The sequence below is a fragment of the Equus przewalskii genome, unplaced genomic scaffold (genome assembly GCF_037783145.1).
Source record: "Equus przewalskii isolate Varuska unplaced genomic scaffold, EquPr2 ChrUn-6, whole genome shotgun sequence".
Lineage (NCBI taxonomy): Eukaryota > Metazoa > Chordata > Mammalia > Perissodactyla > Equidae > Equus > Equus przewalskii.
This window is the reverse complement of record NW_027228754.1, coordinates 3,062,685-3,086,557: the sequence shown is the minus strand read 5'-3', so window position 1 is coordinate 3,086,557 and position 23,873 is coordinate 3,062,685. Positions and strand designations below refer to the sequence as shown.

General features: G+C 38.2%; 1 protein-coding gene across 2 annotated transcripts in view; it reads left to right on the top strand.

Moving 5' to 3' along the window:
• Positions 1–15,231, top strand: part of LOC103558905 (T-cell surface glycoprotein CD1c3) — a 29,591-nt gene extending 14,360 nt beyond the window's left edge. For both annotated transcript variants that reach the window (XM_008532133.2, XM_008532132.2), the window contains exons 2-6: positions 11,560–11,826; positions 12,508–12,786; positions 12,995–13,273; positions 13,604–13,694; positions 13,848–15,231. In XM_008532133.2, coding sequence (XP_008530355.1) covers positions 11,560–11,826; positions 12,508–12,786; positions 12,995–13,273; positions 13,604–13,694; positions 13,848–13,938 — 1,007 coding nt within the window. In that variant the 3' untranslated portion in view covers positions 13,939–15,231. The remainder of the gene's footprint in view (positions 1–11,559; positions 11,827–12,507; positions 12,787–12,994; positions 13,274–13,603; positions 13,695–13,847) is intronic.
• The last annotated feature ends 8,642 nt before the right edge of the window (positions 15,232–23,873 follow it).

The following is a 23,873-nucleotide window of genomic DNA, read 5'->3' as shown; positions in this document are numbered from 1 at the left end:
TTTTTATATTATATAGAAGAATAAATGATTACAAATATCTAAATCATTTTGAAGGAGTTAAGCAAAGGTTTGTTCACAATAGAATAAAGTCCTAAACGCAAAAGATAATACTACAAAGTTAGTAGCGTCTGATATAGAGAATATCTTTATGAGGTATTAGTGGGGAATTATTTCTTAAACTAAATTCCGGATTTGCAAACTATAGAGCCTTGGGGAAAAATGGGCCATGGCCAGTCATTCCCCCCACCCACCATACACAGTTTCAGTTAAACAAGGGCCCCTGAGGGTGCTGGTGCCTGTTGCTCCAGACCTTGGCTTCCAAGGACTTGGCTCTTCCTAAGGGCCTCTAACTAAGTCAGTTCCTGCTGGGCGGGGGTCCTGGGTTCTCCATCCCCTGGCAGATAGGAGTGGGCATGTCCAGGTGGGGGTGGGGGGTGGCAGCACAGACTGTTCTACTGTTTTGCATGTTGTTTCTTCTGAACCACAAACTGTATACAATTGACGGGGCTTTTTTCAAAAAAATAATAATTAAATTGAATTAAATTAAAAGTAAAAATTGTTGAATTTACATTATAAAATTATGACTTTCTCTTCAATAAAATATACACGGAACAAAATTAAAGGGTGAAAAATTGACAGAAGTATTTGGAATTCTAAAAATTAAAATTATATATATTTTATACATATATACACAGAGTAATAACGGAAAGTGTTCAAAAGAGTGCTGAATGAATACATTAATGAATGAAGCATACATATAATATCTTTTGTTGAAATTAAATTCTACTCAAACTCGTTAGTAAGCAGAGAAATGCAAATTAAGACAGGATCGCATTTTACCTCGCGAACTTGGCAAAATCAGAAAGTTGCAGAAGCCCAGTGTTTGCAGGGATGTGGGAGTGGTGGCCATCCTCATGCATTGTTGGCGGTGAAGTAATTCTGGAGAGTTTGCAGCAGTATCTTGTCTAATATGTACATTTTGACCCTGCAGTCTCACTTCTGAATATTCACAATAGAAAATATTTACCCGCCTCCAGAGGGATCATATATAAACATGTTTATCACAGCATTTTTAAAGCGCTGAGGTCTTGGAAGCATGCTAGATGTTCATCCCTATGGGAATACGTGGAATAAGTAAAACGTGGTAGATACACACTATGGGATTCTACGCAGCAGGTAGAAGCAGCAGACTAGACACAGAGTAATGGAGGGTCTTAAAAAAGTGCTGAATTAAATACATTAATAAATGAAGCATATAGTACAGCACTTTTTGTGGAAATTAAAATTGTACACATCAAACAACACCATATTTTATAAAACACTCAGAAACAGAAGGGTAACACATTAATATATTAGAATGTGGTGAAGAGAAGCAAATGGGGATAAATAAATAAACCAAACAGTTTATAGATGAGCTCTGCTCAGACCAAATGATATCCATGAACTTTTAAATGGAGGAGAATGATTCGCTCAACAATCTGCACATAACATTACAAAGGCAAAACAAAACACAACGAGGCCAAAATTGGAAAATGTTTGATGAAGCTCTACGGAATAGAGACCGAATTGGGATAATGGGGTGTACCAAAGGAGGTATCTTCTCAGGGAAAAAACATGAAAATATACAATATTGTATAAAATACTTATATTTCTGGGCACAGAATCAAAATATCTGCAACACCAAAAACCTCTGCTTGAAAATGTCAAGCTTTTTGTAATCATCAAAAGCTACATATTAGGATAAAGGATATCACTCGGTGATAGTAGAGCTTAAAGCAAAGTTTCAGCATTCCATTTATTACTAAAATATTAGAAGTCCCCGGAATCATCAAGCAGCTTACAAATCCATGCTGAAATTCACAACTTTTTAGGTCTAAAAATAATTGAAAATTACCTACAAAAACAAGCGCATAATATTAAAAATATAGTAATTATAATATAGAATAGAATCCAAGGGAATATACGGCTGGTAAAAAATGATGAAGCCAAGAGTGGAGTAAATTTTAAAAAGTGTCATGATACCCTATACACTGGCTGTATGTGGGTTGCAAATTATTAGAGGAATATAAGATGATTAAGACAGGATTAGTTACATATTCACAGTGTCTAGAAGATAAAGACAAATAAGCGGTTCAGGAAAAGTATATCTATTCCTGATCTTGAGGCCACAGAGAAATTTGTCCCATCAGTTCTTATAAAGAAGAAACTATTTGGTTCAGTGAACAATGTTCTTAAGAAAGTTCATTTGGTAAATTTTGCCAGGTTCACAGGCCTGTTTGTTTTGAGTCACTTAAAGTAAGATGATTATCTCAGCCTAAAATAAAACATGGGGAAAATAATTCTGCACAACACTACATGATCTGGTCCAGGTGGGCAGCTCTCTGATGTTCAGACAAACTCAGGCATAGGCTTTGCATTATCTATAGGAATGAGTAGACTGTAAGTCTCTTATACATATTGTTTATGTTGCACTAATATAATTATTTTTGATGAGCAGTGACTTTTAGATTATGTACCGTAACGTATGCCTTATGTACAACAATTTTATATTATTTGTTAAATACAGAGCAGGAACTTTAATAATCAATTGAGCTATGGGTGGAACAGGCAATTGGAAATTTCGAGTGGCTTTTGGAGATGTACTCAAGAACTGCCGCTTGAATCTCAGGTTTGCTCTTGGGAGGCTGATAACACCCATAGAGAGTAACAACATTCTTCTTGAAATATAATTCTGGTTCTGTTCTTAGATATAGGCACTTGCTGGCCCAACTACAAGTCTTTCCATCCCCAATGCACAATCAATTCTGCCTCAGAGAGAACATGACGTTAGACAAGAAAATATTTAAAACAATTGTGAGCCTTAATTTGCATGTAAAGTGTCCTGAGAAAAGCACCTATGGTCTTTAAGCTTTGAACAATTTTATTTCCAGGTTACCTATTTAAGTGAAACTGGTTACGAACTATACACCGACAAACCTAAATGGATAGTGAACTTCCAAAGAGTGTTTTACCCCTAGTTGTCTCCCAGAATCTATTTCCCAATTCCTCTAGAATAAATTAACACCCCAATTGTTAGTTGGGCAGAATAAAAGCTGCATCTCTTAGCCACCCTTTTAGTTTGTTGTGGTTATGTGACTGCAGTTGACTGATGAAGTGTACAGTTTCTGGGAAGTGAATCTGAAGCAGTGGAAAGCTTCCTCCTTTCTCCTATCTGCCAGCTAAAAGGTGGATTTGATGGAAGGACATCTGGCAGCCATCTCAGAGTATGGGATGACCTTTGGAATGAGGATCAAGCATGGAAAAACCAAAACAAAAGAAACAAAGCAAAACAAAAAATCCAAAAAACCCCCAAACAAAAGAGGAAACTAAGAACCATGTATGTGACCAGTGTAAAGCCAGAACAACCCTGAATTGCCTACTTTTAGCATTTTCTCAAAACAGAAATATAACCACATCTTTTTAAAGATATTGTTCATCTGAATTTTCTATCATTTGCAGCCAAACTTGATGCTAACGAATCCAGGATGTTGGCTGAAAATCAATTAAAAGTTGACAACTTTCATTCATGAAATGTTTATATGTAGCTCTTTACGAGCTCATTTTACTGAGATAAATCCAAAGTAGAATATGTAACTTCACCTGTATTTAATCTAGGGAAGAGCTGTAACTTAAGACAATAACCAAGGAAGTTATAATCAAAGTTGGAATAGTTTTTAGCATATATTTTCATTAATTTTGATAACATGAAAAATTAATGGATGTAGTTTAGGAGAATAAATTCAGTTAAGCAGACAATTTACAAAGGCACTGCTGGGGCCTTTGTTAGAAGAGAACTGTGGAGAAAAAATATTGTGGAAATGGAGGATAAAGTAATTTGTGAGAATCTTTTGTTGGAGCCAAATAAAATGGTCTTTGGCTTTAGAAATTAGGGCATGACCACACGAGTTTTTATCTTGTTGGTATTCAGTGGCCTATAGGGTTCAAGATAACTGGCTTTGAGATGCTGTTCAGCAGCCTCTTTAACTTTGTGGCCTGGACAGATAGTTGTAGGTCTTGGCATCTAGTGTCCTTTTGAGGTTTTTGCTGTGGCACATTGTTGCTTCTTAGGATGGCTTTGTCATGTCAAGTGGCTGTTTTTATATAGAGGAGTGTTTTGGGTCTGTTTCTGATGAAACAGACTCAGATGGACCTCAGCAAGTAAAACATTTATTAGGAAGTGCTCTCAGGAACCACACCTGTAAAAGAGAAAAGGAAGCAGGACTAAGCAGGGTGAGAGGTTGAACTGTGATGCAGTTGCAACAGAGGATTTAATCAAACTTACAGAGAGTCTTACAGCTAGGATGGCCCTTCAGAGACTTCCTCCAACTAATGGAGCTGTACCTTTTTATTCCAACATTTGATGTGAGCTTTCCGCAGGGAAGGGACATGCCTTTGGACAAAGAAACTCTTTCACTGAAGGCAATTCCTAGATAGGGACATATTTGTGAGTAGTCAGTAGCTAATACCTCCCTAAGCTGAATGAAGGAGCATATTTGTCCTGAAGGGAGTATATTGGTGGTTGACCACAGCATCTGCTCGTGCAAGAGTATGTTGCTGTGGAAGTAGGGATTTACTTGCTGGACCTTAAATAAATGCATAAGCCTCACCAACAAAGTCAGTATTGAAAACACACACCATAGTCCAAAGTAAACTTAGACAATGTGCATGAGATTCTATAAGCACTGATCTTCAACCAGCCTGCCCCAGCCAGAATGGCTAAGGCAAAGATTTTGTTAAAGGAATCAGAGAGTGCTTAGATATTGATTAGTTTAAAACATTAGACAGAAAAATATAACTTTTGCCTTGGCTTTCAGTCTAGGTGTGCAGCCTAGATGAGATGCCCCAAATGTGCTTCCTCTCCCATGCCATTTTGAATTGGCTTCATGGTCAAAAAGGAGACCTGTGAAGAAGCTAACCCTGAATTCATGAGACTTGTAGCCAGGCTCAGGAGTCACTTCCTACTGTATAGTCTCAATTTGTCTATGCTAGCTTTGTTATTGCCTAGATTTCTGACAAAAAAAAAAAAAAAATGTAGCTTTACACATGAAGGGATGGTAAGTTTTATAAATAAACAATTAATAAAGAAACAAGAGGTCTTCTGCTTCTGGAAAGGGTAGACTACCTAATTTGGACCAACTCTCCTGTCAAGAACAACCAGAAACAGTAGGATAAATATCAAATAAAATCTGCCCCAAGGCAGAGATGAATTCCTGGGTCATTATCTGGTAGAAGACAGAAACTCACAGAGGTGAGCTTTGTATTTGGGCTGCTTTTCCCCTAGGGGCATCTGCTGACTCCACAGAGAGGCAGCTAAAGAGACTGAGAAGCTAAGCAAAGCTTTCAGCGGAGTCATAAATCTTCAAAGATATCACTGTGGCCTGAATTTTGAATTGTAACTTTAAAGCGCTGCATCCTAGGGGTAAGTGTGGAGCAGGAGAGTGATCTTTGCAGAGACTGTAACTAAGATCCAAATTTTCTTAATCTCTGAAATTAATAAGGTGATTTTGTATTGCCAGTGCCCCTAAATGATTCTGGAGGAAGATAACATTATCCTAAGCCTCAAATTATTTCTATATTTTTTAAATCTAAATGATCAACACTCAAAGATGAAAACAAAACAAAGCAAAACACCACACAGAAATATAGAGTGACAGGGTAAAATGAATAAAAATTTAAAATAAAGGACAACAGAGAACAGACACAGACTTACCAGGGTCCTGGACAATGGAGTTATCAGGCATAGACTTTAAAATACATAGGCTTAACATGTTAGAGGAGATAAAAACAAGATTGAGAATTTTTGCAGAGAAGTGGCAGCTCTAAAGAAAGAACAAAACAAAATTCTAATATGGAATAATAAATGATAGTAGCAAAATAAACCAACAATGAATGGATAGTTGTAATAGTGGATAAGACCCCACTGAAGAACGAATTTGTGAACTGGAAGATAGATTAGAAGAATGAATCCAGATTGAATTTTGGATGGGCAAAAGTTTGGAAAGTACAAAAAAGACGAAGTATGCAATTGAGGGAATACTATGAAAAGGTCAAACATATGTGTAGCTGGCATCACAAAATGACAAAAGAGAGAATGGAGTAGGTAATGATTGAGATGAAATAATGACTCACCAAAAGAGAAAGTGGGGTTCAAATATTCTAATGAGCCAGGGCAAAGTGAACAAAAAGTAAGTCATTCCATGTACATCATAGTAAAACTACTGAAAACCAGAGACAATGAGAATGTCTTAAAAATAGCCAGAGACTACAGACTAATTTCCTAGAGTTGAGTGATAATTTGATTATCATCTGGCTTCTTAAGTTCTTAAATACAGAAATTAATGTAATGTTTTCAGCAGGCTAAGGCAATATAACTAAAGATCTAGAATTCTATATTTAATGAATATATAATCAAAACTGAAGATAAATACTGTTTTTTAGACAAAGAAAAACCAAAATAATTTGTCATCATGCAAGAAAAAACTGTATTCTTTAGGGAGAAAGCAAAGTATTACAAAGGTGTAGAAAAACTAATTATGATGTTGGAAGTCAGGATAGAGGTTATGTTTAGGGATGAGAGATGGAGTAATTTGGGGAGTGGCATAAGGAGTCTACTGAGGTGCTGGTGATATCCTACTTTTTGACCAGAATTGCAGAACACAGGGGTGTTCTCTTTGTGATAATTCAATGATCTTTATAATTATCTATTGTGTACTTTTTGAATGCTGATTATACTTCAGTAAAAAGTTGAAGAAAAGATAGAAGGTTTTGAAACATTTATTGTACACAAAATTTTTCAACTGGTGAATAAAACAACTAGGTTCTGGTTGCTTTTTTGAAAACCTCATATGTATTATTATCATTATTATTATTTAATTTATGTTGAAAGTTTTTTAGAGATGAAAAAATCATCTGATGAATGAGAATGAGTAAAAGATGAGCAGAGTTATCATATGTTAATAGTGAAAACTCCTTAATAATACTTGCATACAAAAGAAAAGTATTCAAAAATGAAATGATTAAATTATATAACTATGAATGCTATAGGATTATCTGTGCATGAAAATATTGACATACTGTGAATGAACACACAATATAGATGATCAGAGAAAGAAAAAACTATGTAAATATAAATCAATGTGAACACAGACTACACCAAAGAAGGTTAAAGTTGAAGCAGAGTTAGAGAATATCAAGTTGTTTCAATCCAGTCATTTCACAGTGAAGGAAACTGAGATCTGGAGTGTTAATCAATGCATTCTAGTAAGTGGTCCCTCTAAGAGTGTATTCTTACCCTGAGGATGGGACCCTTTCCACTGTTGTACATATGAGAGGGAGGAGGACACAGAATAGAGTCAAGGACTGCTGCTGGAAGCCACAAAGGGGACAGAATAACTGGAAGAAGTGCTGAGTGGGAAATAAAAGGTCTAGCAAAAGACATGTGGTTGTGGGAAGGAGTGTGGCTTCTCAAATAGGGAAGTGACCGGGGTAAGGTTTCCACTGGCAGAGAGGAGGTTGATGGAATGTGAAATTGTGTGGGGTAGGGACATGACACCAGAGTTCTGAGGAGAGCTCTCTTTCTAGGGGAACAAAAATCATCCACTGAGATGAACTTGGGTGAGAGCCAGTTAAGAACTCAGGAAAAGATGAACATGAGGATGCCCTTGGCCTGAGCACAAATGAGGTGAACAGAGGGAGCCTGTGGAAGGCTGGTGAGAGAGAAAAAGCACTGGGCTCCCCCAAGATATCCAGGACTCTCTACTCAGGCTGGAGTCTAAGCATAGAATATCCCACACATCTGATTGTGTGTATCTAGACAGCCTGTATAACCACCTCTTTCTCTCTTCATTGCCTTTTATATAAATTTCAGATTCTTGGATCTATGTTCATAAGTATTCACCAGTCCAAATAGTCTGTCAGTTTCCCTTCTCATGGAACCCACTCCCCTCTACCTCCCCCACCCTTTTTGTTGGAGCTTGAGCTGGATGAGTCTTTGTCTGTTGAACTAACATCCTTAGGAGTTTGGTTTATTTTTCATGAAAGTAATTGAAATATTTTAATCATGAGCTTGACACAGTCAGGTTTACATTTTACGGAGCAACTCTGGAGCAGAGTGCTGAAGAGATCTGGAGAGGGTTTGGATTGTGACGTACAGCTCAGTTATTGTGGTTGTAATCTGGGTCACACATGATGAAAGTAGAACTAAACGTCAGTGGAGTTAGAGAGGAAGAGGCAGATTTTACGAATTATGGAGAGAAATGATATAGTGATGTGGTGACTGTGGGGAGTCAAGGAGAAGTAAGTTTCCAAAGAATGCAGGTTTCTGGGTTTCTGTTTGGACGATTGAATGGGTATCGCCATGTCATGGGATGGGGCTATCTGCTCTTCTCATTCCCTCAAAGGAGAATTTTCCCTAAATATTTTTTGTTTCTTTCCTCACTCCTTATTCTTTCCCATGAAAATAGAGTGAATTATCTCATTGGTGAGTCTAGGAGAGAGACTGTGTATGTAATATGTCAACACCTTCTTCCCCCTCTTTACCTCTGAAGCCAAGTTCCCCTCAGAACTGTCAATTCTCATGTCCTCCTCCGTGCCCTGTCTCGCATAGGAAGAGACCCTCAGATGGGGAAGCTTAGGGGTTTTCCAGCTTTGCCTTGACTAAGTGAGAGAATTCGTCTGCTCAGGCTGACATAACAAGATACCACAGGCTGGGTGGCTTAAACCACAGTTTATTTTCTAACAGTTCTTGAGACTAGAAATCCAAAACAATTTGGTGTCTTGTGAAGGCTCTCTTCACGGCTTACAGATGGCTGCCTTCTTGATATGCCCTCACCTGACCTTTCCTCTGAATGTGGGGAGAGAGAGAGTGAGCAAGAGAGAGAGGAGAGGGCTCACTCTCCCGTCTCTCTTCTTATGAGGCCCCACTCTTAGGATCTCATTTAACCTTAATTACTTTCTTAGAGGCACTACCTCCAACTACAACCATGCTGGGAGTTAGGGCTTCAACATTTGAATTTGCAGAGGACACAAAGAATGAGTTTGTAACAGTGAGTAAGGCCACGTCATTTAAAGTTCAATATTAGCAAGATTACTTGGATTACACACTTAAGGGAAATTTTTTAGCAGCTTTATCAGAAGTAAAGTTGACAGGTTGATTCATCTATCTTATGTTCTATATCTTTATCTCATTTGATTCTGAATTCAGGAGGAGGGAAAGGATCCCAATTAACAGTTTCTATAAAATTAACCAGTATCATTAGGTTGTGCTGCAGTTATAAATAAACTTGAGAATATTAGAGGCTACACACAAGGGAGTTTACTTCTCATGCAGGCAAACTCTGTGTAGATCAGTCAGCCCTTCTCTGTCTTGCAGCTCTGTTGTCTTTAACAGGTGTCCTCCAAGCTGGCACTGTAGGGCAAGATGATCAGCACACTTTGCTGCCCAGAACTCGGTCACATGACCCTAACCCAATGACAGGGGAATAGGAAGATTGGGTTTTTCCTCTAAGCCCATGGGGAAAAATGTAATAAACATAAAGCATTATATCTGCTGATCGTTTCCTAAAACCACAAACTAAGAGTTTGCCATTGACAAGAAGATTTGGGCAAAGATGAGATTTGGTTCTTATGAGTGATTTGGATGGGGCTTAAACTGTTTATTGTTCATAGAGGAGTTTGTACCTCATAGAAATTGCAAAATATCTGTGACTATAATCGAAAGAGCTCACTGAGTGTAACTTCCAGCCTCATTATTAATGTTGATAAATCTGAAAGCGGAATAATGCTACAAATGGGATTTTAAGGGACCCTTCCCCTGCATTCAGAGAATTAATCAAGGTCATTAAAGTGATATTATAGTAATAAACATATGACCTGAGTCTTAAAAAGTCTTTGCATTCACATATTCACACACATTAACCAGTCAGGACCATTGACAAATCACCAACTACTTCTCAAATGGACTACTTAAATAAATTCAAATATGAACAAATGGTACCCTTTTTGACAAATATTTTTTATTGCATCACAAAATTTAACTTCAACACAGATTTTTAATGTCTTCCATTGTATGCACCCTCTTGAAAAGCTGCATTTTCTGACAATTATAATCCAACACTGTTTTACACTGCTGAGAAGTTTAGCCCTCAGGTTGAAAACCATGCTGCTCTTCCAAGACTTCAAATTATGGATGCCCCGGGGTTAAGCGATCAAAATACCTCTCTAGAGGATATTGTTCTGTACACGATTGTATCTGGGATTCTAGAAACTGAAATGGTAATTATCACAATGCATTTTAATTCTTCGTTTAAATATACTTCTTCTAGTTTAAATCTCTTCGATAGGAATGAATACATTGTCAATCTCTGTATGTTCCCACACCTACTAAGATACTTGGTACCAAGCATGTGTTGAGTGACTTTTTGGTGAGTGAATATATGAATTAAACTCAATAGGAGGGATTATTCTTTATATTTTTTCAGGATCCTATGCACTCTGGGATGGCTGCAACTTTATTTCTAAGGATAATGGAATGCTGGCTATAGTTTATACCGTTGCGTGGGAAAACCATAAGAGATTTGAGAAAGCAAATTCTCCAATTTATAAGTGGGCCAGTGAGAATCAAAAAATGAGAAAGGTGGAGAAATAAGAGGGGAAATGGAAAAGAGAATGCTTTTAGGATATTAAAGAGGGGAAGAGTACAATGGAATGTCTCGAAGAAGAGACATGATGGAACATGGAGGCAGAGTTGAGAGAAGAAACTGAAAGAATTATGATCTGTTAAAACAGGCAGAACCCAGGGAAACAATGTAGTTTCTTTTTTTTATTTTAGAGATGAGCTGCAAGTCCTAGGGAGGTGAAGTGACTTTTCAATGTCACGCACAACTTTGTCCATGGCAGTTGAGGAGAGGAAGGAGACAGGATGAAAGCTAGTATAAGGAAAGCAGCTGGAATCCAGATAGGAAAGAATAATGTTAAGTCAAAGCTGGAGGAGAAGTGAAAGAATCAGGTAGGAGGCCCAAGGTTGAGGGAAGCAGCAGATTCTCTTTGTTACAGTAAGTGGTTGGTGTGAGGATTGTCTGTTGGTGGAAGAAGGAAGTCAGAATACAGATACCGAGGGGTAGGTTTGCTGAGAACAGAGAGAAAGAAAAGAACATCTACAAATGACTTGCTGTTTCTGCAACTTGCATTGCTATCTGTTCTTTCAGGAGATGACAATGCAGATGATAAGAACATCTGTCAGCTGCCCAGTTGAACAGATCTGGGTGGAGAGTAGTGGACTTTCCCATGATGGAGTTGGACTTTAAGGATACCAGAATGCTTACAATCTGAGCATTCCTGTCTCCATGTCTAGTTTACTCTTTTTAAGGATGATGGTAGAGCATGGGGCCCAGTGTTAGGAAAACATCCTTAAGGTAGACATAGCATATCTATCTGTTCGGTAACTGGTTCATTTTCTATCTTCTCTCCTTCCTGCCTGCTTTTTTTTTTTCCTTAAACTACCTCACTTTCTACCCCTCATAGTGGTCCAAGAAGACATCTTGTTCCGTGTCATCCAGATCTCATCCTTTGCCAACCACTCCTGGGCACAAAATCAGGGCTCGGGTTGGCTGGATGAGTTGCAGACTCATGGCTGGGACAGTGAATCAGGCACAATAATTTTCCTGCACACCTGGTCCAAGGGTAACTTCAGCAGTAAGGAGTTGGTAGAGCTGGAGCTGCTGTTCCGTGTCTACTTCAGTGGATTAACTCAGAGGATTCAAGACTGTGGCTGTCAATTGCAGTTTGAATGTAAGTTCAATCTATTCAATTAAGGGAATCCTTAAGAAACTTCTTCTATTTCTGGGAAATATTCTCACACCTTTCTGGACTGTTTAATATTCCCGTAACACCATAAAAATCTTCTTTCATAAACATTTGGGGGGTTTTTCCAGACATTGACTTCTCAAGATTTCCTAGACTCTTGCTTCTTCTGGACACTTTTTTTCTTGTGCTCTTTTATCTTTCCTCAGTGGTCTCTCTTCTATGGCTTAAAACCCAGATTCATGCAATTGTCCCACTCTGTGCTTGACTACCTTAAAATATGATTGCTTCCTCCATTCAATTTCTTCAAAGGTTTATGCCCGTAGTCCAACAACTATTATGACCCATTTCATGCACCCTGGAATGCTGCACTCCCACCTCCCTTGCATGGGTTCCTCCCTCACTTCCTTTAACCTATATCATGTGCCTCACCTATCCTTTCTCCCCAACTTCTCCAAATTAAACTCTTAATTCTTGGCATTTATCCCTCATGCTCCCTTCCCCATCCCAACACTTCTTATCTTCCTTGTTCCTGAACAAACGCATCTTTGACTCATTCTCACACCCATATAAAACCTTCTTGCTCACTTTTCTAAAAGGCCCTAGGGTCTTATATCATTCCTCTCATTTTTTACTGAATCTCTCTTTCTCCTTCCTCCCTTTTCCCAGATCCCTTTGAATTACAGGTGACAGCCGGTTGTGAGCTGCATTCTGGAAAGACCACAAAAAGCTTCCTCCAGGTCGCTTATCAAGGAACAGATTTCCTGAGTTTTCAAAACATGTCATGGGTACCATCTCCAGAGGGTGAGAGTAGGGCCCAGAGGGTCTGTGATGTAATCAATCAGTATGAAGTCATCAAGGAAACAGTGTTTAAGCTCATCAGAAACATCTGCCCCCGATTTGTCTTGGGTCTGCTCGATGCAGGGAAGATGGATCTCCAGAGGCAAGGTTAGTCCAGCCCCTTCCTCTAAGATTTTTCCAAGTCTCGACCCTTCTAAACATCCCCTTCAAAGCTAGGACAAGGAAAAGTTCAAGAGGGAGAGGGGTTGTGGGCAAAACATTTCTAGAGGAGGATAATACATGCATAGTAATTTGGATTATGTGTCCCTAAGCTGTGTTACAGTCCTCGTCTGAATAACTTTCATGTCCTCTGCAGTGAGGCCAGAGGCCTGGCTGTCTAGTAGCCCCTTCCATGGGTCTAGCCAGCTGTTGCTGGTTTGTCATGTCTCCGGATTCTACCCAAAGCCTATTTGGGTGATGTGGATGCGGGGTGAACAGGAGCATCCGGGCAGTCAGCAAGGTGACGTGATGCCCAATGTTGATGGGACATGGTATCTTCGGGTGATCCTGAATGTAGATGCTCAGGAGGCAGCTGGCCTGTCTTGCCATGTGAGGCACAGCAGTCTAGGAGACCAAGACATCATTCTCTACTGGGGTAAGTAAGATTAAATCTGTAAGTATGAGAAGGTGATTGTTGAGCTTAGAGGGTAGGGCAGAGGAAACTTTCGTGATGCCAGATCTAAATGAGAGAGATATTGAGAAGGAATGAATACAGCTGATTCCAGGAATAGGTTTGGAACATGAGAGACATTCAGATGTAAGAGATTTGGGGGGAGAAGAGAACCCCTTCCCTGAGCAGAGAAGGGAATAGGATGATTGATGGGACTCATACCTAACACACATGTTAAGGCAGGGAAATTAATGGATGAAGCAGCACTGGCAGTGGGTTTAAAGTGCCATGCATGTGTCTCTCCAATATTCACAGGACATCAGCTTTCCATGAACTTGATCCCCTTGGCTGTGATAGTGCCCCTAATACTTCTAGTGGTCCTTGCATTATGGTTGAAGAAGTGCTGGTAAGGTCTTTGTATTTCCTCCTCTCTTCCTAATTTATTATTTCACATTCCATTTTTACCTCCCTTAGCTTTTATCTCTTGACCATCCCCACTTATTGTCAATCTCTACCTCTAATTTATGCAGAGTTTCTCCCTATTTCTCTTCTTCCACAGCTCATACCAAAACATCCAACGAGATTCCTCACCATGCTTCCCCCACTGCAATGAGAACTGTACAGCCCAGGAACATAGGACAACAGAATAAAGTCATCCTTTCTACTCTTCCTTTAAATTTTTGTTTCTCTGTCTGATTTATAACCACATTAATATAAACTAACTTAAATTCTGGAAGTCAGTATGGAATGCCTTCCCCGTAATGTCCATTTGCCCAATAGTACTCAACCTTCAAAGCATATTTCTGATGTCACATCCTCTAAAAATTTTCCCTGATCCGTAAGTGGGAAGCAGTTTCTCCCTTATCTGAGCCCAGATAGCACTTCAAATGTACTCTGCTACATATACAAATCATTTCTTACCCTGCATTGCAGTTACTTAGTTCTTTCTTCCCCTTCCAATACATAAGCTCCTTTGTGACAATGATCATGACAAAGGTGCCTTTCCTGAGTGTGTAATATGTGCTCAGTGATAAATCAAACCAAAACAAACAAACCATATCCAAGTTGGATTAACTATCATGTTGATAGTCTTTTATCATTATACTAATTCCTGATATTGTTGTAGCATTTGAAACATTGATGTTTCCCTTTTGCTTCAATGTTTTTTACTTAGTCAGGAAAGTCCACAGTCCTTTAGCTCCCTCATTTTCTCCCTAAACTCTTAAAGAAAAATGCAGCTTTGCCACTTGCCATACTTATTTTCTAAATACAGAAAGGCAACTCTTTCCAACTTATTCTAAATACAAAGAGAGAAAGTGTGTGCAGGCTGTGTTAAGGGTAGTGGGGCAGATGTGTCAATGAATGGTCAAGAAAAAGGAGCAAGAGAGCTCAGGATTAGGGTGGGAACAAGATAGGCGATATATATAGAAGATTCTCCCAAGGAGTGGTGCTATCCAATACCCTTCACTAGATTTTGATTCCTTTAGGTTCCACTTGCTAATTGTAGTGATACGTGTTAAACACTGAATACGAGACAGGTACATACAACTTATAAACTAGTGGGGGAGAAAACAACCCAGATTGTACCCACCTGCTTAAATTTCTATGTTTACCACTTCAATTTATTTATGTATTATTCACTGGTTACATTTTTTGTTTCTTTTTAAAAATTTTGAATCAACTTTATGGATGTATAATTTACATACAGTAAAACACATTTTTTTAAGTGTACAGTTCTATCCACTTTGACAAATGTATACACCCATGTAAGAAGGACCACAATCAAGAAATAGAACATTTCTATTATCCCAATACCCTTATACCCATTTGTAGTTAAACCCACTGCATCTTTGTACTTACTGATATACTTTATGCTAGGTAAGCTTAGAGTTGTCTTTTCCATGATTTTATTAAAATGGAATAAAGTGCATGTACTCTTTGTATCTGGTGTGTTTGTTTTCACCTATCGTGTAGTTATGTCTTCCACGTTACTTATTAGTGTACTAGTAGTCTATTGTTCAATAGAATTTCATCTATGAATCTACTATATATATGTATATATATATTTTTTTGTCCATCTACTTTTTGGTGGACATTTGGTTTGTTTCCAGTTAGAGGTTCTTCAAATAAAGCCATCATTGATGTTTTGTTTGTTTTGCTTTTGTGTTTTTCTTTTATTTTTTTGTTTGGTTATCCACCTGGACTAATTCTGTAGATTCTGGCTGCCCTGTAGTTTGCAGCCATTGATGTCTCTGCTCACTTTTTTTAGTATAAGACTCCTTTCTTTCCTTTTTTCCTTCTTCCTTCCCTCTCTCCCTGTTTCCCCCTCTTCCTCTTTCCTTCTGCTTCCCTCTCTCCTTCTGTATCTCTCTTTCTCTTTTCCTCCCTTCCCCCTTCTTTCTTTCTCTTTCCTGGCTTCCTAGGAGTCACATCTAAATCAGCATAACTTAGTGGTAACCAGTGATTAGTCAGAAGTTGTGCCTTTACACCTTAAACCAGTAAGGCTTCCAGCTTTTCCTGAGAGGATCTGTGAGGTTTGGAGCACAGGTTTACCTTTCAGTTTACAAATATTCCCTGGCTTCTACTTTTTCTTTGTGCAAAGCTTCATGTTTCAACAGAGGTAAAAAGATAACTGTGGCCCTCTTTGGTCTCTCCTTAGTATATGTGCAGCTTTCCAAACCTCTGAGAATAAGTGGGAGCTTATCAAAGTCCTTTATGACTGTCTCATTTCCTAGAAGTCTTTGTTAAGTTTTGCCTGGTCTCTTCTTTGCCTCAATTGGCATTGCAACCTCATAAAAATTGGCCTTTTATTTTTGCCACCAATTGCTATTGTTTTCTACAACCTCCCTGGGCATGTGGCCTCTCTATGGAGTTCCAAATCTAGCATACCCTTCTGGTGACAGCAAGATTGCTAGTCCTCAGCCTATGGCATCACCAAGCCAGAAGAAGGGGGAGAGCAACCCCAAGTTAAATTGCCCTCAGTGTTTTTGCTAAGGTGCAGATAGTTCTTCTAGCACTTTTCAATCTGTTGTATGCATTTGGTCATTTTCCAGAATTCTGAAATGGTTTATTTTGAAAATTTTATCCTGTATTAAATTTGGAGAAAATATTTGCTGAGCTCCTTAGTCTGCCATTCCGGATGTCCTACTCTATGTAGACATTTTATGACATTATCAATCAAACAAACAAACAAGAGTTTCACTTCCTGAAAATTGAAAGCAAAATGCAACAATGAGGATAAGCACTTACCAAGTTGGTGACACACCACAAGTCAGGGACTATTTCAATCGACTTTAAAGCATAACAATTTGTTTATCCTCAGGGGATATACCTTAGGGTAAGAAAACATATCTTAAATTGTTTTCAATAGCGATATTGGTGATAACAGTGTTTGTCTAGTTATGCTAAGACTGTCATGTGTGTGCAGTCTAGTGGGATATAGTCTATAGTGGGATGGGTGAATAGTATACGGTGTAGTGTACAGTGGGATTAGGTTAAAACATAACTGTCTTGATTAATTGGGAACCAGGATTTTCTGTGTGGGAGAAGAGAAGTTGATATGAGATAGATGAGTTGAACTCTGTAGTTTTAAACTTGAATTGAAAGTATAAATATGAACTCATCACAATATTTATCCTTTAAAAAAAATCATTTCAACCACTTAAAAAGCCCAGAAACCAAGACTAACTTAGAACTCAGACTATGGTTTTCACATAATATTTTCCCACTAAATGGAACCAGAAGGCCTCAGAGAAATGGCTAATTTCTAGTTTGGGACAGGAAGTTTCTATAAGACTGCAACATCTTTGCCACACCAGAAAGTAATGGAGAGCTCTGTAATGAAGACATGTTGAAAGCATTCAGAAGCTAGAGACTTGAAAAGAATCCCATGTAACAGATGGAAAAAAATTAGCCTTGGTGAAAACAATGGCTAGGATAGATTCAAGTATTTCAAATATGTTGAAATTCATGGGTATGCAATTATGGGGAAAAAAACCCCTCATTGGTCATCTAGGGAACAAATCATTCTCTTTAAAACTGATGAATGGAGAGAATCAAGTACTTATTCTGTCTTTGGTTATCTCAGAGTAATGAGATAGTAATTTAAAAGAATATATCTATTTAGAAATGGTCTAATTAATAAAAAAAAAAAAGATATCATATCTTTATGTATCCTCTAAAGAAATACCAGATCTAGGCCAGTTGTTCTCAAGGTGTGTTCAGGGGTACCTGGGAGTTCCTGACACATGCTCAGAGGGTCCAGGGGTTCAAAACTGTTCTTATAACAACACTAAGATATTACTTTAGTGTACGTTATTTTCAATAGACTATATGACATGTAATATTGCATCAGATTGTATTCAGAAGCAGATGTGAAAATATAGCTGTCTTCTATTAAGCCAAATGTTAAAAAGAATTGCAAAAATATTTTTAAAAATTAAAAAGCTGTAAAGCCACTATTCTCATTATATTTTTTGGAAAAAAAAATTACTAAAGACATTACTCTTTAAATACACATTCCTTTATTTTTATTTTAAGTTAGTTAATAAATACATATGCAAAAAACTTATTAGGTTTTAATTCTAATATAGTATCTATCTATTTATCTCTATCTAAAATTCCAGCCCTCATACATTGCTTGTGGTGATGCAAAACAGTACAGCTCCTGTGGAAAACAGTTTGACAGTTTCTCAAAATTTAAACATAAAGTTAACCATTTGACCCAGCAATTTCACCTCTAGGTATATCCTCATAACAATTGAAAGTAGATATACAAACAAATATTTATACACAGAGGTTCATAGAAGCATTATTCACAATTGTGAACAGTGAATAATGAATAGTGAATAGGAAACAACCCAAATGTCCATCAATGAATGAATGAATGGATAAACAAAATGTGGTATTTACATATGATGGAATATTATACAGCCGTAAAGAGAAATGAAAGAAAGTTATATGATATAATGTATGATGCACCTCAAAAACATTATACCAAGTCAAAGGAATCAGAAAAGTAGACCTATTGTATGATTCCATTTATAGGAAATATCCAGAGTGAGTAAATCCATAGAGACAGAAAGAGAAGATTATTGGTTAACAGCAGCCTGAGGAGAAGGAGGAATGGGGGTGACTGCTCAATGGGTATGGGGTATTCTTTTAGGGTGATAGAAGTGTTTTGGTTAGAACTGATGGTTGCATAGCATTGTAATGTATTAAATGCCACCGAATTGTACACTTTAAATTTTATGTTATGTTTCACCTCAATAAAAAAATGAGTAAGCAATTATAAGACATTCACACTATAACATGAAATTCCATATGAAACAGTATAATATGAAACAACTCTAAGATGTTCCATTAGAAAAGAATGGAAGAAAAGATGGAAAATCTTTGGAGAGAAAAAGTTCCCTACAAAGTAACAGAATGACAGAAATTTTGTTATCAATAGCAGATGCAAGAAAACAACAAAATAGAATTTGACACTAGAATTTGAAATGAAGGTATAGTCTGCTATTCAGTTATAAGAATCATATGGACCTCACTGTATGTACTCTTTAAAGAGACACAACAGCTTGGGACCAGCCCAGTGGCACAGAGGTTAAGTTCGCACCTTCTGCTTAGACAGCCAAGGGTTCGTCAGTTTGGATCCTGGGTGTGAACCAACACATCGCTTGTCACGCCATGCTGTGGCAGGTGTCCCACAAATAAAGTAGAGGAAGATAGCCATGGATGTTAGATCAGGGGCAGTCTTCCTCCGTACAAAGAGGAGGATTGGCAGCAGATGTTAGCTCAGGGCTAGTCTAACTCAAAAAAAAAAAAAAAAAAAAAAAAGATACAAAACAGCAAAAAGAAAAGTGAAACTACAGGAACAGTCATGTAAAACAAAACCCCAAACCCAAAAACATGCAGTTTGAATTGAAGGGGCAATAGGGCAAAAAAGCGGTGGCTTTGCCAATCAGTATTTTTTATTTTTGGTAATATGAAAAGTTCAGAGATAGCTATTAAAAGCAAGAAAAATACAAAAATGTTTCCTTGAAAAAGAACTAAAACAGTTTAAAAATTGATTTTCCCCCAAAATCCAATAATTGTGGTCTAGGTACCATCAGAGTAAAGGCTTCATATGTTCATTCCTTTGATAAGCATGAATTCATGCAGAACTATATAGCCAGGTGTGTATGCAAGAGAAACATGTATCACACACACAAGAACACACACTCATAGAGCAGACACACAGCTGAGTTTTTGTTGTTCTAGGCACTTCATATCCATGTTCTTAAGTGTGCCACCCTCCTGTCACATTTGACAAACTACTCTCAGATGTTTAAATCCCTCTGTGTCCAAGAAACTGTGGAGGCAGGCAAATTTTCACTGGAAAGATGTCCCTTATAGATAAACCTTGAGGCTCTTACTAACTCTTAAGAACCTATGGATCCTGAACAAAATTAAGCCAATCAAGGTCCCTGAGCTAAAAAGGAGTCTGTGGACTCACTTCCAAGTGTGGGGTAAGGTGGAATGGGTGACGAGAATTTGAAAAGCGAAGAGGTAGAGCAGAGCTGCTACAGTCACAAACAAGAGGCACTCAATAAATAGCTGTCGAATAAATTAATGAGGGCTTTTGAACTGTCTGACTCTGTGGAGTTCTCAGAATCTCTCTCTCACGAGTGCTTTTGATTTTCAGAGCATGTCTCTGGTGAGTGTACACTGAGACACTGTGGGCACTCACCGAGATTGATTTAGCATCCTCTCTGAGGCTAACTATATCTACCTCCCTGTGTGGGAGAATTAATCTACTCCTTATGCTTGCACATCTCCAAGTTCTTAATATTTATTCATGCAGGTGAATCTACAGTGCATTGAAAAAACTGAATCTTGGGTGGCCTACCCTAAACTAAAGACATACAAAGAAAAAAAAGAAGATGTAATGTCAATGGTGGGTAATGTTAAGTCTCTGCTGTTGTCTCTGGCTATTACCCAAAAAGTAGGTGAGATTATTGTCATGTGTTGGATTCTGGGAATATTGTTCAGATTTATATACTTGGGGATTTGGAGAGTTATTGTAGACTTTCCAATTAGGCAGTGATAATCTTGGATGAAGGCTACTCTTATTAATATGGTGAACCATTTATTTCTAGGAACAGAGAATGTTACTTTACTCATTTTGTAGTTTCTTTTTTTTTTTTTTTTAAGTTTGGCACTTGCACTAACAACTGTTGCCAATCTTTTCTTTTTCTTCTTTTTCTCCCCAAATCCTCCCAGTAAATAGTTGTATACTTTAGTTGTGGGTCCTTCTAGTTTTGGCATATGGGACGCTGCCTCAATGTGACCTGACAAGCGGTGTCATGTCTGCGCCCAGAAGCCAAACCAGCTAAACCCTGGGCCGCTGAAGTGGAGCATGCAAACTTAACCACTTGGCCATATGGCCAGCCCCTTGCATTTTCTTATCTACGCAAATAGGATCGGTTAGTAAAAATCCGAAACCCTTGGAATGTTTTACCAGTATATTTCTGCTAGATTTTATATAGATCTATGCAAATGTGTAATTTTTCTCCAATTGGAGAAAATCCAAGAATTATCCTTAAAACCAACATATTGATTAAAGTCCAAATATTTCACTATGCTAAATATATTGTTCAAACTTACCAAATGACTACAAAGAGAAGGTAGAAAATGACATCTTGGGACAAATATCTCTGAACATTTGGTGAAAACATGACAAGTTCTTCACTCATCTAGTAATGCTTTATTTGGTGATAGGAAAGGCCAAAATGTAGATCAAGATTGTGAGATATTGTAAAAGGAGGAGGTTCTAATGTTTATAGAATCTTCTACAAAAAGTTATCTTTGACTAGGCTGAAGCTACACACAGCATAACTCCCAAAATTCTGCTTTTCTCAAGAACATACAGTGCTCAAATCACCAAAGGTCAAGAGCTACTAGAAAGAAGGTCGTATACCAGTAGCAGATGCCATTTTTCCGCTCAAAAATTGTTATGGAGAGAGTGACATCAGCATCCCAGCAGAATGAGTTGTTCCTTTTGTCTCTCCCCTCTAAGTCACAATTAAATGGACATCCATCAGCCAATAGAGGATTCCTTACACAACACAGCAGGGCACTTGAGAGATATACACAGTTATACATCTGAAGGTTGGTAGACTAGATCTCTGGGAACCGGAGGAACTAAGTGAGCAGACACACCTCCTCTTCAACAGCAGCAATCCAGGTTGCAGATCCTCGTATAACATCCAGCATGACTATGGGTGGAGGCAGGGGCAGTCTGGCCCACAGGTGAACACTTTTAGAGTGCTAGTCTGGCCCAGGAGAGCACCTACCTACTTAGGTGGCCCCACCCATGTGAACGCTCCCCATTGAGCTACAGTATCTCAGTCCACATGAAGGCACCCTTTCCCTGAGCACAGCAGCTTGGCTGGACACTCCTGCCACATAAAACACTCAACCTGTGTGAAGGCATTCCACCTGCCCAGCACAGCAGCTCAGCCAAACCCATCCATTGAATATAACAGCCTGGCCTGCATGAAGGCACCCCCATTCATGCAAGCATAACCTGCTTACTGAGCACAGCATCCTACCAAGCATGGAGGACCCTCCTACATGAGCAAGACCTAATGAGTGGCTGCAGCCATCCAATGTAAATGCAGAGCTGCTAGACTGGCATGACTACAAGCAGATAGGGTGTAATTAGAAAACATAACCCCTGCCCTACCTCAACAGTGGCAGGTGGAATCTGTGACCTGAAACTACCACAAGTGTGCTGGCAGAGGATCAATTCATCAAACACTGTGAAGAACTAAATTCACACTGTAGAACAGAAGGAATATGACAGCTCTCCAGAAACCAAACTTGAATTCACAGAAGATTATAACCTAAATGATAAAGAATTCAAAATAGCTGTCATAAAGAAACTTGACGAATTACAAGAAAACACAGAAAGACAGTTCAATGAGCTCAGCAATAAAATGAATGAACAGAAGGAATACTTCACCAAAGATATTGAAGTCCTTAAAAAAAACTATACAGAGGGCCAGCCCAATGGCACAGTGGTTAAGTTCGAATGTTCCACTTCAGTGGCCTGGGGTTTGCTGGTTTGGATCCCAGGTGAGGACATGTCTCGTCTTGGCAAGCCATGCTGTGGCAGCCATCCCACATACAAAGTAGAAGAAGACGGGCATGGATGATAGCTCAGGGCCAGTCTTTCTCAGCAAAAAGAGGAGGGTTGGCAGCAGATGTTAGCTCAGGGCTAATCTTCCTCAAAAAAAAAAAAAACTATACAGAAATTCTGGATATGAAGAACACACTTAATAAGATTAAAAACAGTGTAAAAACCATAACAAATAGAGTAGACATGGTGGAGGACAGAGTCAGTCTCTTAGAAGATAGAAATCTAGAAATGCTGCAGGTGGAGGAGGAGAGAGAACTAAGATTTTCTAAAATGAAGAAATTCTTTGAGAAATATCCAACTCAATTAGGAAAAATAACATAAGGATAGGTATTCCAGAGGGAGAAACAAGCAGAGAGGTTGTTCAAAGAAATAATAGCTGAGAACTTCCAAAACCTGGGGAAGGAACTGGACTTACAAGTATATGATACCAATAGAACTTGTGATTATATCAAAAAGACCTTCTCCAAGGCTTATAACATTAAAACTGTCAAAAGAAAATGCCAAAGAAAAAACATTGAGGGAAGTTAGGCCCTAACCCTAACTCTCCAAAAAGCAAAAGTCTAGTACCAGATGGCTTCTCTGGATAATTCTACCAAAGATTCAAAGAAGACTTAGTGCCTACCCTTCTCAAACTATTACAAAAAATATAAAGAAGATGGAATGCTTCCTAACACATTATCTGAGGCCAATGTTACCCAGATATCAAAGTGAGACAAGGACAACACACAGAAGGAAAATTACATGCCAACATGACTGATGAACATAGATGCAAAACTCCTTAACAAAATATTAGCAAGTCAAATACAATGATACATTAAAAGAATCATACACCATGACCAAATGGGATTTACACCAGGGACACAGGGATGGTTTAACATCTGCAAATCAACCAATGTGATATACTACATTTAAAAAATGAGAAATAAGAATCACATGATGATCTCGATAGATGTGGAGAAAACATTTCACAAGATCCAACATCTATTTATGATAAAAACTCTCAATAAACTGGGTATAGAAGGAAAGTACCTCAACATAATAAAGGCATATATGACAAACCCAAAGCCAACATCATACTTAACAGCAAAAAGCTGAAAGCCATCCCTCTGAGAACAGGAATAAGACAAGGATGCCCACCTTAACCACTCTTATTCAACATAGTCCTGGAGGTTTTGGCCACAGCAATTAGGCAAGAAAAAGAAATTAAATGTATCTAAATTGGCAAGGAAGAATTAAAACTCTCACTGTTCATGGGTGACATGATTCTATATATGGAAAACCCTAAAGAATCCACTAGAAAACTATTAGAAATAATCAACAACTACAGTAAAGTTTCAGGGTACAAAATTAACATACAAAAATCAGTTGTATTTTTACACACCAATAGTGAGCTATCAGAAAGAA